The sequence below is a fragment of the Tachypleus tridentatus genome, chromosome 11, assembly GCF_004210375.1.
Source record: "Tachypleus tridentatus isolate NWPU-2018 chromosome 11, ASM421037v1, whole genome shotgun sequence".
Lineage (NCBI taxonomy): Eukaryota > Metazoa > Arthropoda > Merostomata > Xiphosura > Limulidae > Tachypleus > Tachypleus tridentatus.
The window spans coordinates 75,914,807-75,932,674 of record NC_134835.1 but is presented as its reverse complement, the minus strand read 5'-3'; the positions used below and the strand labels follow the sequence as shown (position 1 = coordinate 75,932,674).

Sequence of the window (17,868 nt, the reverse complement as noted above, 5' to 3'; positions counted from 1 at the left end):
ATTGAACTGCTAACCAAACTTCAAGATACCTAGAAACAAATTTTTCTCTTATATACATTAAAACATTTTACAACTATATATCACACAAGCTTCAATGTAGAATAATCACTGGTATGGTTAAAGTTGCTTTCACAGGGAAGAAACAGAAATATTCATGAATATAAAAGCTAAAATAAACATTTTGTATAAGTCTGTACTTATTGTTTTTTACATAATAGCATCACACAATATATGACAAAAATATTGAACACTAAATAAACATAAACATTTGTCATTTTTTAACATTCAGTGATTTAAGACAGTTGTGATTCTGAAAAAATGTAAACAATAAATTCTGATACAGTATTTTTACACTTGAAATTAAGTAAAATATTATGCTCAACAATTTCACATTGGATTTTATCAGTTATATTAATTATAATTTCCTTACAATTATTCTAAAACAACTTTAATTTCAATTACTTCTATATTCCTACGTAGACTGTTAATTATTTTTACCTTTTAAAAATGAACACGAAAACAGTTATTAACTATTAACATCATTTAAATTCAAAAAACAAAATAAAATAACAAAAAACTTTCCTTTTATGAGAGGATATATTAAATGCTCATTATTAAAAGATATTATACAGCTTTAAAGGAAATTTATACAATGACTTATACACAAGAGTATGGATGAGTGAATGAGTTCAAGATACTTGGTTCTTTTAGGTGAAAAAACATGGAAACACAATACGGAAAAAAATTCACTGGCATAGGAAACACAAATCATGAGATCAATAATAATTTTCACACTAACAGTAAACCTACATGTCTTCATCTTCACCGATGATTACTTTCTGGGCAGCAATGCTGGGCCATCATAACCAGATAGTTATCATCTCCAATTGGAGCTTGTCTAAACAAGTCAAGTAATTCACTGTATTTAAAAAGGTCATACTAAACATTTTATTCAGTGCTATAATTCAATACAGATGCCTCAACAAATATGTAAGATTATTAGATAAATATATCTAATTTTTTGTGAAAATGGTTAGTCCTATTCCTAACAATTTACAGTAATTAACAGTTGTTACCTATAGATATTTTAACAAATCTTAGTTTAAAAATTCTAACATACAAATTTAATTTTAAATATGTTTATGTGAGAAAATAAAAATGTCTGAAAGTTTTAAAGTTTCCCAAATACAACTCATGTAACTAGTTGGACAGATACTAAAAAAATGATATATGGTCATTGTTACATAAAGACTACACATTTAAAACACTTAAATATTTTTATTAGATATATGATGGTTTTGAACTGCAAAGTTTAGAAAAGCATAAACCAAGGTTGTAAAACATGCTTTAATCAAAGTAAGCACCATTTACTTCAACACATTTTTGCCAACACGTAATGATGCTGTTTATGCCCCTGCTGTAGAAATCAGAGTTTTTATGGTCAATGAATTCTATGATAACTGCTTCTGTAACTGCCAGGTTTTGAAAGCATTTATTGTTCAAAAATATGTCAGTGCTTGAAAAAATGAAAATCTATAGAGGAAAGGTTTTGGGAATAAGGTGGATGAGGCAGAACCTCAATTCCCAATTCATTCAATTTTTTGAGCATCATCCTTGACAGGTCTCACAATGCTGATTTTGTTGATCTTCAGTCAGCTCATGCAGAACCAACTTATCCAACTTTTTCATCTTTCCAATCACACTCAGGTGGTTGGCAATGCTCGATTTGCTTGTGTCTAACTTTTCTGCAAGATCATGCACTGTTGTGCAAGGATCTGTCTCAACTGCTTCCCTTAATGTGTTTTCATCCAAGTATGGCTTCCTTCCATAACCTTTGTAGTCAAGATGTTTGTCTCTATGTTGGAATCAAAGTTAAATTGTACGTTTAGTACCAGATCAGTGGCTAAATGCCTGGCTGATGTTCTGTACAATTTCAGCAGTTTTTCATCCAAATTTGAAGTTGTAGACAAAAATCAGTAAGTCCTTCCTGTCCATGCTATCTTGTGGGTTGCAAATTGTACTCTGAGTCGAGTAGAAACAGCAGACAATTAAGACACCTTACAAGTGACAAACGTCAGATTAAACCAACCAACAAACGATAAGTTACTCAATATTCAGCTTCTAAATGTCATCGTGAGATTTCCAACATTTATTTCTGGACAACGTAATACTTTATGAAAGTCTATAAAATCAAACATACACAAACGAACCTTTATATAAATTTCAGAGAACCAAAATAAAAACATTCTATAAAGAAGCTTATCTCATTCAATGAACTCTACTGTAACTATTCAACACTGGTATTTCAGCAATTTCAGAAATAAATTTTTCTTACTCTGATCCATATTGTGTTTCACGATACATATTACTCAGATGCTGCTTATGGTCTTGTTCTAAAGTAATGACACAACTCTTCACAGCTTTCAGAGTTTTCCACAGAGACTGAATGTCTTCAATAACAAACCCTGGTGGAAGAGACATACCCTGTTCTCCTGTGTAGACAGCCTGTTGCTCACAAGATTCTGTGAAGAGGAAATTATTTTAATGGATAACATGTTGTTAATAATTTGCTCTTTATAAAATGAACCATGACCTTTTACAGAGTGCCATTCAATACAGTATTATATAACTGATATCATAGTTATTGATAGCGTACTGCTGACTTTGCAACATTTAATGGTAGAGGAGAGTAAATACCAGATATAACACACATGGATATTACAGGAAAAAAAAAAGTTACACATTTCAAGGTTTATAATATGCAAACTGTACAACAGACAAAATATCATTATTCTTCACATGAATATCACCTTGAACCTGTCATCAATTCTCAGACATATCTTGTGTTTAAATACTTTTGTAACATATCTGATTTCTTTTTGTACAACAGGCTTGTACATTTTACTAAAAGCTTGCCATGTTTCATGAAGATAGTAAATCTTGAATTACAGTCAGTATTTCTTCTCAAATAAGGATTTGAACCGATGTACTGAATCCACACACACACTGAATTACTAAATAGCTTATTGTTTACATTATTCTGTGAAGAATAAGATATTTAGCAGAAAGCTCATTATTCATATGATTCTATGAAGAACACTGCATTTAAAATATAACATTGTTTATATGATTCTATGAAGAACACTGCATTTAAAATATAACATATTGTTTATATGTTTCTATGAAGAACACTGCATTTAAAATATAACATTGTTTATATGTTTCTATGAAGAACACTGCATTTAAAATATAACATTGTTTATATGTTTCTATGAAGAACACTGCATTTAAAATATAACATTGTTTATATGTTTCTATGAAGAACACTGCATTTAAAATATAACATATTGTTTATACGTTTCTATGAAGAACACTGCATTTAAAATATAACATATTGTTTATACGTTTCTATGAAGAACACTGCATTTAAAATATAACATATTGTTTATATGTTTCTATGAAGAACACTGCATTTAAAATATAACATTGTTTATATGTTTCTATGAAGAACAAAGAATTAAACATGCATCCTGTTGATCACACAATTCTATGAAGGATAGACTATTTAATACTGTTTATATGACTATCAAGAACAATAAATTAAAAATACATCTTGGTTCACACAATTTTATGAAGGGTAACTATTTAATACTGTTTATATGACTATCAAGAACAATGAATTGAAGATATATTTTGATTCACACAATTCTATGAACGATACATTATTTAATACAATTTACTGTTAAATCTTTTTTTTTTTTTTTCAAAATGTGGGGCACTCTCTAGGAAGCAGAACTGATCTCTTGCGGAGGCATTAGCAATTAGGATCTCGCAATACAGTGCAATAATGCAAAATTGTATTAATGTATTATTTATTAATGAAAATATAAAATAATTGCTATAACATAAAAAGCATTTTAATATCTATCTGTATACATCTTGTCACATGCTCTAACTCATTAAAAAGAAATAACGGAGAATACAAGAAACCATATTTATTAAAGAAGGGCATGGATAAAAACAGGTTCAAGAAATGCTTATTTATATGATTCTATTGAAGAAAAATAGTGAAATATACATTCTGTTGTTTACAAAAGTTAATGAAGAATACAGTATTTAATACACAAAATAATTGCATCATGTTTATTACTAGAAAGAAACTATATAAGCTAGATAGTACAAAAAATGTTATTCAAACAAGCTTTCTAGAATATTCTTAGGGTAAGTGAAACATTAAGAAAACTAAACATAAATCTTCTCCAACAATTTTTAAAGAATAAAAAATACATAATATAGAGCAACTATGTATATTTAGAAGGATTTTTTAACATCAAGATTGCTTTTCTCACATAATCTCTTTACAGTAACGTAACAAAACTTGTGTGAAAATATACATTTCTGACAGTATATATGATTGACACAAAACAAAACAACCAACCAATTAAATTTTCTAGAACATTCATGTGGTTGAAAAAAATTGTATGTATTCTTTCCACTTCTCTGTCTGAGTCGATGTGAACCCTGATGTTTGCTGAAACACTAGCAGTAACAGGATGACACCCTTGAGCACTTTCACTGGATGCTTTACAGCTGTAAATATTCAAAAAATAAAAAAATGAAATAGCTCACCATGGAAAGAATAATTGTTGTTATAAAAAATACTGTTATTATTATTTCTTTTGCTGCTTTAAATAGCTTTGCATAATTTGCCAATATCCATTCACAAAGATAAGTAGATGAATACATAGGTTTGTTGTTACATTTCTCATTTTACAAGTATTACCTTCAACAATTCATTTCTGAATGAATTGCTACAATAGTGCTCTTAAAAGGGCATATATTGAATAAAATATGGTGAACAAGTTTGATTTTTTTAAAGATTCCTTACACTCTAGACTTGATTTATCTTTTTGGTGAAGTTGCCAAATGTAAAAAAAATAAAAATATAATTCACATTTAACTGTATTTGTTTTTGCTTCAAAGAGGAACCAAAGGGTTTGGTGTGTTCTATATAATAATGTCTTGAACAATGATGGCCTTAAATGCAATAAATAACAGTAACACTTAGAAAAAAAATAACAACACCCTAAATACGTAAAACCTTTTGCAATTTTTCACGGCAAAATTTTTAAAAATTGCAGCAACAAAAGTAGCCATACACAAACATGTAACCATAGCAATCAAGACACTAAAGGAATTATTAAAATACTGTCTCACTGCAAATTATCAGAACCAAAAAACCTCACACAACTGTAGACTTTACCTTCAGCAGAAAAAGAAATGTATCAATTTATAAGTGGCAAAAATGTTGCTAACCAGTTTAACTGACTTCTACTATACAAATTACCCATTAGGTCATGTTCAGTTTTTTAAAAATGTATGACATTGAAAAAAATTCATTTCTCTCAAATTGGGTTTAGAATGAATTTAGGTTTAAAATGAAAATTCCAGAATAAGACCAATTTGATTTTCAAAAGCAAAAACTCACTGTAAAAAAGCTTTACATATGAAATAAACAACAATAAATATTCAAATATTTTTATTTTTGACTGCTGTAACTGTATTTAACATACCTTTTTTTGTCTTTCATGCACACAAAATATCTCTTTAAATATTATATATTTATACTAACATATTTTTTGACAGGGAGTTCAGCACAGATTACAAGAATTACAAGCTGGCTTATCATACTTCAAGATTAAATTTAACTTACCTAGTGAATGCTAAAAAAATAAGTGGCACAAAAATTTACAATCAATTTTGTTACTGTACAAACAACACAACAAAAAACATCATTATCCCAACCATTATGAAGAAGGCTAATAAAAAAGAATGTAAATTTAAATTGGGATATCTACTTCCCTGAAACACTAAAGAAACAGATATTTCAGCAGTCACAAAACTTTGAGTGATAAAACTAAGATGGTAAAGTTCTACACATAATAAACATGTTTGCCATATTAATTACCACCTCATTACCATTATAGAAATCCTCATATCAGACAACAGCCATCGATAAAATTAAATTCTTCTTCAAAAAATTAATTATTTCAAGCTGTTAGTAAAACCACTTGTTAAGCCTAAGTGCTAAAAGGTATGATAGCTTAAAACATATTTATGTTTTCTGCATAATATCTGGAATTTATTCTATTTGTTAAAAATACATAAACATTCCTACCAGAGCCAATGGCCATTGAGAAAAGCTGCAGGGTGGAACTCTCTTAGTCTGTTTTTGTTACTTTGACAAACTTTTGTCAATATGTCAATCCATTCTTTCTCTTCAACACAGTTGCGGGCTTGAATGTACAAAGCTCTCTCAGGTTGGATTACTTGAAACATCTGAAGGAATTAATGAACAAGTTAGGAATGTATTACTTACTACAGCTAGGAGGGAAGTAACCATTATCTAACATGTTACTGTTTCCAAGATTTAAACTATAAGTTGAATTATAGGGTAACAACTATTTTTTTATTTTGCAAAAACAGCAATATGTTATATTTGTAAAAATAAAAAATATTTAATTCCTTTTCTGTCTTCACAGTTTTTTGTTCCAAGGAGTAAAAACTATCAGTTTTAAGAGAACTAAGCTAAGAATATATAACAATGGCATGAATAACAAATAACTTTGAAAAGAGCATTTGAAAATGTTAACATTTTCTTTATCTGAAAGTGTATTTCTTATATAGACACCTCCATGTACAGATTAGCTATATTCCTCTTGAAGTTGCACTATTCTGCCACAGAGCCTTGGATGTCACCAGACTTGTGAAACTCCTATCTAAAATTCATACGAAACGTGAATTTGCACTATTATATTATGATGCATCATGCAGCAAAACTTTCCACCAATAGAAGTGTGACACACCTCTTTATGCAAATGCTACTTCTACATTTGCATGCAAAAGACCTCATTCTTTAATCAGGTAAACAAGAAAAGTGCACTGGGAAGAGGGGAGGAAGGATGAGAACATGCCCCAAGGTAAAGTTTATCAAAAATACATCTTCAGCTGAGAAAAATGTTAACTTCAAATACAATGATTCACTTTCATGCATAGATTACCGAGAATCCCACAATGATTATGAAGGGACCGATGTAGAAATTATCTAGATGAGCTGCATTTAAAGAGTGTCAAAAGGAAGTTCACAGAGTACAACATTCTATGGCAAGGGCTCCAGTTGAAAGAACAATGAAATATAAATGAACACTACCATCTACGTTAACACAATAAGGAATAAGTGAAAATAAATACCCATCGACTTAAAGTGCAAATTTGTAAGTGATAAATTATGATTTAACTTAGTATAGTAAGTGGTGCATGGTATAAAGTAAGTAACTATGATTAAGCATTATAGTCTAAGTTGTACAAAGTAAGAAGTAAAAAACTAGTACTAAACGATATTATACGTGGACATGTTAACTCCTTCAACTTTCTGACCACATGCCCTCTTTGTACTTGTTGAAAGTCTTCTTAGATTTAATACGACTATAAAATTTGGCAGACTTTCAGTTAACATTATGAGTCTTTCATGTACAAAAAATCATATCTTTTAGTGAAGTATTTTAATAAACTAAAACAAAGGTTTGTCCATGAATATACTGAATATTTGTTTTGAACAGCTCATGGGTAAAGTGATTTTCATGTTAAAATTAAATACATCTTTTTTTCACCTCAAAAATGTCAAATTTAAGTTGTGTAATCCCAAAAACCTCCTAAATACATTTTCAAACATTTGTTTTCAGTAAAGGTTTATATTTATCTGTTATTTTCTCTATATGGGATTGGTCAGTTTCACTGGCTATGTAACAACAAAGAAAATAAAATAAATTATTACTTTTTTCTAGAAGGACTTCAAATCATAACATGAAACTACATCCATTTATCTGTAGCAGCTTTAAGTTCATAACTGTATACAACTATTTATAATTAAATTTTATTGTTTTATTATTCTTTGAATCATAACTAATGAATATACATGCCATTACAAGATGTATATCACTCATGGAATGCGGAGCTCACATAATGCTATTGAATTGTTTTACCCATAAACTACTACAAGATATTTGCATGTATGCCTCATGAAACCTTTTTGTGATGCATATTTTATTGCTTAAAATAACCTTAATTAACCTAAAAAGATCTATAATTTTTAAATTTTAGTTATTTTTATAATAATAAATAAAGAATAAACATGAAAAACATGAAATACATTAATTACTCAAACTTTTTTTCGTGCTGTCAACTTTCAAGGAAACCTAAGCCTACTTTCATACTAATGATAGTATGATAAATTTTACTTAATTAAATAATGCAACAAAAAGCACACATTAATAGCATGTAAAAATTAGAAAACTTTCTCTAACACTCCAATTTTTCTGGATTTTTAACTAAACAAGATCCATTACAAATTCATCCAAGATAGTCATTACTTTTCTCATGAGAATAAAGCTTGCACTAAGAACAAAGTTGACAATTCTACATTCAGAAAACATTATACATTATTTGATACATGAAAAGCTCGGCTTTCTATTTGTTATACAAAATATAGAATTAAATGTAAGAGAAAACTTTTAAGAAATCCTGAAAAACAGGATATGACAAGTGAATGTGCAAGAGAAGTCTGATTTTGTATTTTATAGCTCTGTAATCAAACAAAATTGAAGGCTATAAAACTTATGGTTTGTCTGAGCAATGGCAATTTTATAGTTAGTAATATACATTTAATTTTGCACTTATTGAAAGGGTGTTGCATAAAATTTAGAACAAGGAATGACTAAAGAAAATGTTTGCATGTCACACTAGGAGAAATTTGAGATTTTTTTTCAAATATTGTCTTACAAAATTAAAATTTATATACTACTAACATACAGGTTTATTAGTCAAGGTTTTATGCTATACTAGTTGATATACATAAACAAAATGTAGATCAATAAAATGCTATACGTAAGACACTTAAATCTTGTGTCATATGCAGTAAAGGATGCCTATGGCAAAAGGGTTAACAGGTAATAAACAATGTCCATAGAGTCCTATGAGCTACATGTTAATGAAGAGTAAACTATACCTTGTAAAACAGAAAGGGTAAAGCATAAAGCAGTTGGAGTGAATTGAAACCCTAAACTAATGCTTGGTGCAGCACTAACATGGGAGAAGAAAAGGAAACTATGAGCAGAAACAATATACGTAAAGCAGGAAAAACAAAAAGACATCTGATAAGTAGAAAAGTACCAGGTGGAAAAGTTGCTCCATTTCATCCTCAGAGCTTCTGGAGGGAAATTTGTGGTAAGGAAGGAAAAAGAGGGTCAAAGGCTACATGGGCTCCATCAAATGATGGGCAATGTTATGTTACTCTTCTTACCACATTTTCAACCTGAACATCACCTTTCACAATATATTATGGACATTACTATCTTGATAGGCAAGCATTTCCTAAATTTCTAAAATGGTGGCAACTGTAAAGTGATATTTGTACTTACATTCATGTTGATATTTGAATTTGCATTGAGAGGTTGAAAATACAAAGTTGTTGAAGTATTTATTACAAGAAGTCTCAGCAAAAATGTACATGTCTAATTGCAACTGTGCTAAGGAAAAGAATGAAAACTTTTACATGCAAATGAAGGAGTATTTGCTCAAGAGGGTGTGTAGTACTCTCATTGGGGAAGGGTTTTGCTGCATGATACATTATTACACAGTAGCATAACTTCATGCATTTCATGTTAATTTTGGAATTTCACAAAGTTGGTGGGATTCAAGTAAATAAGGCATCCAACAAGTGATAGTTGTGAAAAAAACAACAACCACACAACACAATATTATACAAAGATGGACAGCAGTCAGTATTAAAACAAAGGAGCAGCATGGATACAAATGTGGTAAAAAGAAATCTATAATAATCTCATCAAAAAGAATGAACTTACGTTTTTCATTTTAAAAGATTCCTCCTGCAACTTCTCAACTGCTAATATATGGTCAATAGGTATATGACATAATGGAGGTTCACCTAGAAATAAATATTAAAATAAATACACCTAAACTTTAGTCAGAAGATTAAAAACAACAATCTCACAAAATAACACAATTTTTTAAAACAACACCAATATTGATCTCTCAAATTATTTAAAAAAAGAGAATAAAAACCAGTTTGACAGTTTACAAAGTAGAGATAATATCTATCAATAAATAATTATAATTTAAGTACACAAAATATCAACCAAAATAGCAAATATTTAAAGAACATAGAACACACAATGCGTGTATAAACTGAATCAACCATCTGCAGATTAAAGTTATATGACAGAGTTTAGCAACAGCTGTATTTAACAGAAAAATAAAAGTATTGCAGTATAAATCTTAGTAAAATATTAAATGTGAAAAAGATGTACTGTGTTATTGAGAAAAATGTATTTGCTTTGAAGTTAAAACAATTTATAAAACTTATAGGACAAAAGCAAATTATACAATAATTACTGAATTACCTATCACTAACAATATAACTGTAATGATCAAACATTGTTTATGATATAATTGCATGTTGTAATTTAAATTAAACTTATCCACTAACTATTTAATAACTACTAATAATTAGTGTGTAATCCATTATGGATAAAACAATTCCTCAACATAAACTTTAATCATAGAAGAATGTTTTGGAATTGCAATAAGCTTCAGGCTTGACAAAATACAAAATAAAATAATCATTTTAAACCACATTTGTGACTACAATAGCCAGTTTTTATACAACACATCAAGTACTCTTAAAAAATTGGAGGATATTTTTCAATTGTTTTGCATAATGTAGCAGAAATGTGCATTCAGGTGAATGTCTTAATATATGCCAACTTTTACAAGAAGGAATTTCAAGACATAATGTTAAAACAAAACTCAGACCCTGAGGAGTATTCATAGATAGGTATTACTAATATGTGAAAATTCCAAGCTGGAATTCAAATATAAACCAAGCCTTACCTTTAGATTTGGCATAGAACAGTTCAGTAGTAGTAAGACAGAAATATCTAATTTTGAAATTTTTTATACCAAATTTCTTTCTCCCCTGTGCTCTCTTTTTCATCATCCTAAAAGAAAAAGGAATATTAATAATTGTTCTTGTATATTGTCTCATAAAAATATGACATTATGTTAAAGTTCACATTAACTATTAGTTGTTTACTTCATCAGAACAAAGAAATTTAATCAATTAATATTTTCTCCTTGAAGCAGTCATATTTCTCACCAAAGACCAGGGGCAGAGTCATAAGGTGCAACTTATACCTAGACATGCTTAGTATTTTAAAAATCAGAACCAAATAACAAATTCAAAGAAATTAATTTACCTAATAAAAATGATTTAGTATTTAAAAATAATGTTTTTTGCTCAAAATATAACTAAAATTTCTGATTTTAGTAAGAAGTAACACATAAATGAAACTGAGTTAACAAACAAGATGTGGAGCATTTTCCTGGTCTTTAATAACAAATTTAATTTTAAACTGACAAGTATAGACAATGAAAAAAAAACAAGCAATTTTGAAGAATATTGTCTTCAATATTAGAAACAGTTCCTAATGTTTTTACAATGACTTCATTAATTGATCCATAGTATTTTCTTACAACCAAACAAAATGTTTAGACAATTCATTACTCATTGTTTGTCAAAATGCACACAAACAATTATTTATGTCTCTATTACAATAACATACCAATACCCTCAAATATATTCATAGTAACTAGCATCCTGGTGAGATAAGTCACATTCCTATTCAATTTATAAAGTGGAACAGTGATAATTCTTCCTAGCACTAAAATATCTATCCATGAAAAGTTAAAATATTAAAGTCTCACTGACACAAAATAATAGTTATACAATTACTTTGACATTCTACTTACCTCATTGTGGTCACTGGTAGCATAAAGGAAAAAAAGGTGAAAATTTCAAAGAAATGCTTATAAACATTCTGTTTGTTACCAGTTTATACACAATGTTAAAAGTACAGTATTTAATATTCTCCATCACAAGCTTGTATGTTATGTAAATTAGTATTTAATTAAAAGTAAAAAATGAAAACATGAGCTTAATTAATTGCAAACTTTACAATCTTATGAGTTTTAAATGGATATTTTACTTATAATAAAATATATTAGATACTCCAGGACCATTACAAATTTTTATAGTTTTATTATCATTATTAGAATTAGTTAAGTAAAAATACTGAATTCATTTAGAGTTATTGATAAGAAATATTAGGATAAATTTTATAATGGAATGTTACTTCAGTGATAGATCTTAAGACAAATATCTTAGTTTAATGCACTCTGAGAAATATGCACGTGTGTTTTATTCTATTAGAGTAACTTAAACAATATTATCACATACCCTTCTTTGAGGATAAGCGGTATCTCTCGTTTAAATGGAGTGGGGCAACCAGAAGACGATGATATCAACTCCAAAAACTGTTAATAAAGTACACTTAATTTTTCAACGAATACAAGTATAAAAAAAGTCACAAAAAATATGAAATCTTAAAATGATTGACAAAGTTCAAGGTTAAAAATGATGATTTTAAAAAAAAATTTTCTTTAGAACCTGCAAACATAATTCATTACAAAAGTGGTTTAAACACTGAAATCATACCTTAATAGACTGATTCTTGCTTTTAAGACAGTGTTTCAAAACAAAGGTCATATCTTTAAGATGTTCTTATTAATAACTTTGAATTAGAAGTAAACTGTATCACAGGGGAAGAAAAATAATAATTTTTATGTAACATTTGACTAAAAGCACATAATATAATAATTCAACACAAAAGATAAAATGATTAGAATGCACTGATACATCAGTCACTACTTTGAATATAAATGGTATTTTCAGCCACAAATTCAGTAATGTCTAATATTTCAGTTATCTTTTCTTGTTATTGTTGCTGAATTACATGCAAAGACACCTGAAGGCTATTTGTGCTTGCCATCTCTAATTTAAAAGTGATAAAGTAGAGGGAAGGCAACTGGTCAATACCACCAATCCAAACTCGTGAGCTAATCAAACAGTGGGATTTCCCACAATATTATTATGCCTCCATGGTTTAAAGAGCAATCATTTTGGTGTAAAATTCAAACCCATGAACACAGATTTGAAGTGCCTTAATCATCAGACTAGTTTGCTCAGCTTAAGAGATTTAGATCAGTCTTTAATCTATAAACTAAACTAACATTGCAAAAGAAGTGTAAAAATATTAACTAAAATTATTTCCAAACTTTAAAACCATGTGAAATAAATTTGTGTTTTAAAAACTAACAGACCAGAAAGATTCTACACAACACATTTTATTAGTTTTGTCTGATTTACTTAAACAATTATAACAAACTGGTTTCATGTCTCAATGTGCCATTGTTTGTCAGAAGTATACTTACATACAGTTTTGTTTGAAAATCTAATATAAAATTACTCTTTTATTCTTTGGTTTATTATTTTTCAAATTTTCCTTTTTTAAAAACTTGTACAAGTAATTAAAGTTTAATATTTTAAATTCATAACTTAGTTACGTCATTGTCTAGTAAAATGGTTATCAATAACCAGTGAATACATTGTTTAAGGCTAATAAATTAGGTCAAAACCTCATATTTCCTTCATAATGTCTATAGCATTTTAATTTTTAAGTATGATCTTCAAAGTAAACCAGCTAACAATCACTCCAATGTATCTAAAAATTTGCTACATTAAAAGCCTTAATGTGAAGAAATCCAGGGGCAGTTTTAGCTGATCACATCATATTCTACAACAACATACCAATTAGCAACAGTTATGTAAATCTACTTAATGCTGTAAACAAATATGCATTACAAGTAAATAACAGATAGTTACTCTATGTCTGTTTCGATAATTTCTTAAGCATAAACTACAATTTTATTTGAACTTTTTTTTAAACCATGTCTAGTGTAAAGTCAATTAAAATTGTATGAATACACCTCCTGAAAAAATAACTTGTAACAATGCACTCAACTATTCTCTTTGAGTAATATTGGTCACCTCACATGTTGCCATAAACAACACAACTTCTGAAATTTACCAATAACATCACTCACGTGTTACAAAATCTTAGGAATACCATAACAAATTTCTCCACTGATTAACTAAAAAACAAACTTTTCTTTGAAGGTTTTAAACCTGTGCCATTTTTCTGTCCTAATTTAATAAATATATAAAATTATAATATAGCTAAGTACAATCTTCAAGAATTGTTACAATTTAAGAATTTTGCCATTTTCTGTCCAGAAATATAAGTAAAGGTCACACCATTCAAAACTCAGTACTTCAATGTGCTAGAACGGTTAACTATCAAACAGAGGTGACAGTTTCAATGGTGTTTGTTTCAGATATCACAAGTTCAATAAAAAAAACTGGTATCAGAATTTAAAATGTCAGAGGACTGTATGCCAATCCAATACTTCTATCCAGACCATAATTTAGTAAATACTGCTTAATGTGTTAACTTTAAAGTCAGTAAAACAGAACTGAATACAATACATAAAAAACAGTTATTAATAAAAAGTTTCAGATATTAAAGAACCTCAATGTAAACGTTAGACTTGTAATTTAAGAGAAATTATGAAATTTAATAAGACAACTCTGTTTAAACACAAGAATAGTAAATATGCATGTACCTTATTTTTAACACTTTCTCTAACTTCTAACAAGACCTACTTAACAATGTAAAACTTTACATGATTTTTAACCCTAAAACGTATCATAAAATAATGTTGATTAAAGTTGGTACACCAGCATACAAATGTTTGTTAAAAGTATAAATCTTGAACTTTTAATGATGATATAATTAAAATCAAGTAGATCTGGTTAGAAAGTCTTATTTTAGAAACTTAAAAGTATTCTGGAAGATACAAAACCTGTATTTATTGTTTTATGTAAATCTGGTTTTATTTCACATTTCATAATACTCTTAATTTGAAATAAATAAATAACATCACACATACTAGTTTTGTATGTTCCAAGATACTTTTCATTTTCTAACACATGGCTGTTTCTAGCAGGACCTACATAACAATGCATTGGTACATTTATAGGAAATGTTATACTATATATACTAAATATATAATAGGCCCTACTTCAGAGAAAATATTTTCATAAACTTTAGTTTTACTTGTAATTCACGTAATGTTATTAATGCATTTTTTGCATTTGTTGTAAATATTTGGTGTTGGAGAGACAGAAAACTTATGTTTAACAATAAATATGCATAAAACTCACGTGAAAAAATGTAAATAATAAGACATTACCTGTTAAGAATTACATTGATAAGTATATTATAGAAAAATATAATATACTTCATATGTGAACTTTTTCTCCAAAGACTTCCATTTTAGTACTATTGTGAAAAGAATAAATTATTTGATGGAAATTATTTTATCAATAAATTTAAACCCAGATTATATTTTGCATAGTTTATGTTACAGAAGTTTAAAACATATATATTAAAATAAAAATCAAGTTTTTCATTGTTAAGTAGGTCTTTTTTGGAGAGATCCTTATTTTAGGAACTGATGAGTATCCTGGAAAATATGAAACCAAGATTTATAATTTCATTTATACGTAATTTTAATTCTTTTAAATCAACAGTAATAACATTCTTAAAATATTTTTATATTGTTTCACTGTTATTAATCACTTTCACAAGCAAAATAGATTCTATTACTTGTGTGTATGTATGTACAGTTATACTAGCTGGAGTACAAGTGAAAATTGCCTCCCTTACACGTAATTGTAAAAAATGCCCATGAAGTATGAAAACACAAATTTGCAAGTGTTTCTGCATGGACCCAACAAACCTTCATTCCAAATCTGGTGAAGATCCATAAACAGAGGACAAAGGAATGGTTAAAAAACATAAAAAAGAAGAAGCAAAACCAGTCATGATAGTATAGTCATGCAATATAGAAAGTTTGTATTTCCCTAAGGATCTAATGAACCTCCACATTACATTTGGTAAAGATCCATCTATAGGGGACAAAGTAGTGATAAATACAAAAATATCCAAAATCCACAAAGTGCAAAACTGAAAATTTGTATATACCCTATATGGATATAATGACTTCCTGCAAAGTAATTACATGGACATACAACAGGCAATATTATTATACTTATATAGAGATATACATACACACATGTATTCAGAGTAAGAATCAAATATTTTGAAAAAGAAATAGAGTCTAATCCTCAAAATATTTCTAAAATTTGAACCATCTCACATTATTTCAAAATCAGTATTTGTCATTAAAAATGTTCACTTCCTATTAATTAATAAACAATGCAATAGCAAATATTATAAAGAATTATTCACATTTTTTTAAAGACAGTATGTGACAGAAAGGTGTGTAATATGTTTGACTTTCTGATTTATATTTATATAAATTGATATTATTGGAAGCTGTAAGATTAACATTTGTTTCAACAATATTTATACTATGCATTTCTAATTTGTACTAAAATTTAGAAAATGAAATAGGGTGGAAAGAATATCTAAGTGGACAATTTAGACTAAACAAGTGTCATATGATACACAAAAGTGAACATTGAAAATTTATTTAAAATATTTCATTTTAAAATTAAGAAGTTAAAACTTATGTAGTTTAAAATATCATTTATTAACTATGTTCTGATGCCATTTTTATTGGCATATATTTCTAATAAAACAGTTGCTTGTTATAAAAGTACTGAATTAAAACACATGAAAGCAGCTTGCATGTATTCCATGAGGATAATTTATTTTTTCATTTAAGTTTTTGTATACAACCAAATACACTTCTAATTTTATAAATTTCAGTTATTTTTTAATAATAATAAGTAAAAAACATATTTTTTGTGCATTCATTGTCTTAATGGAAGTTAACTATTGTTGTTGGTAATTTATCAAGTTTTCATTTATTTGAAATATTAAATTCAGAACATGCACAAAGAATATAATGTCCTATAGCTAGTTTGAGTGACTTCATAATTATTATAAGTATTTGTAAAAATTCTACTGACTGATTGAGGTAACTTGGCAGTAAAGAAGAATGAATTTGAAATCTATAACCAGAATGGACTATCCTTATACAATTCAGAAAATTAGAATATTTCTCTTGGTTACAAATAATCTAACAGCAAATCTCAGAGAGAATTATTGACATTTTTTGAAGAGCAGGGTAAAGATAGGAGGGTGTGGTATGTGGGTTTGACTTTTTGGTTCGTATCTCATGAAAACAAGTGGAATGGAGGCTGTAACATTTAGATTTTGCATGTGTTAGCAATATCTATACGACAATTGTGTAATCTGTATTAAAATTCAGAAGTTCACACATAGATGGAGAGAATATTTAAAATAGGCAATTCAGAGCAAAAGAAAATTTACAACACACAGAGAAATGAAGGTATTAAAACTTGGATAATATAAGTTATGATGCCAAGTGTTTTAACAAATATTGATTTTAAAAAGTAGTTCCATTTTGAATGCAACTCTGTAAAAAGGTTTTGACATGTACACTTTGGCCTGCCTGTATACAGAGTTAATGTGAACACAAAACTATTTAAATATTAGAAGATTTCTCATCAATAAAACATGCTTTAATATTCTTCACAAGTTCTAATTCATTCCCCATAAGCAATAAAATGGAAACTTACAAAACAAAGATCCACATGTACACTGGCTTAAGGCACTTAATAGTCTACATAAGTTATTACATATATGGTGTATATAACTATTCTAAGAGTAAGACATACTAACCACTCGAACAGACTCCACATGATGCTCAGTTATAAAACCCTTATTGAAAGACACCATATAATCTTCTTTAAACAACTGCTGCAGCTGCAGGTGAAAC

The 17,868-nt window shown here is 28.3% G+C and overlaps 1 protein-coding gene across 1 annotated transcript in view; it reads right to left on the bottom strand.

Moving 5' to 3' along the window:
• Nucleotides 1-593: 593 nt before the first annotated feature.
• RasGAP1 (Ras GTPase activating protein 1) overlaps nucleotides 594-17,868 on the bottom strand; it is a 50,515-nt gene continuing 33,240 nt past the window's right edge. The window contains exons 14-21 of the mRNA XM_076468048.1: nucleotides 17,772-17,855; nucleotides 12,374-12,450; nucleotides 10,969-11,075; nucleotides 9,921-10,003; nucleotides 6,179-6,339; nucleotides 4,439-4,590; nucleotides 2,336-2,522; nucleotides 594-898 (exon numbers count right to left, since the gene is read on the bottom strand). Of these exons, the coding sequence (XP_076324163.1) occupies nucleotides 823-898; nucleotides 2,336-2,522; nucleotides 4,439-4,590; nucleotides 6,179-6,339; nucleotides 9,921-10,003; nucleotides 10,969-11,075; nucleotides 12,374-12,450; nucleotides 17,772-17,855 (927 nt within the window). The 3' untranslated portion in view covers nucleotides 594-822. The remainder of the gene's footprint in view (nucleotides 899-2,335; nucleotides 2,523-4,438; nucleotides 4,591-6,178; nucleotides 6,340-9,920; nucleotides 10,004-10,968; nucleotides 11,076-12,373; nucleotides 12,451-17,771; nucleotides 17,856-17,868) is intronic.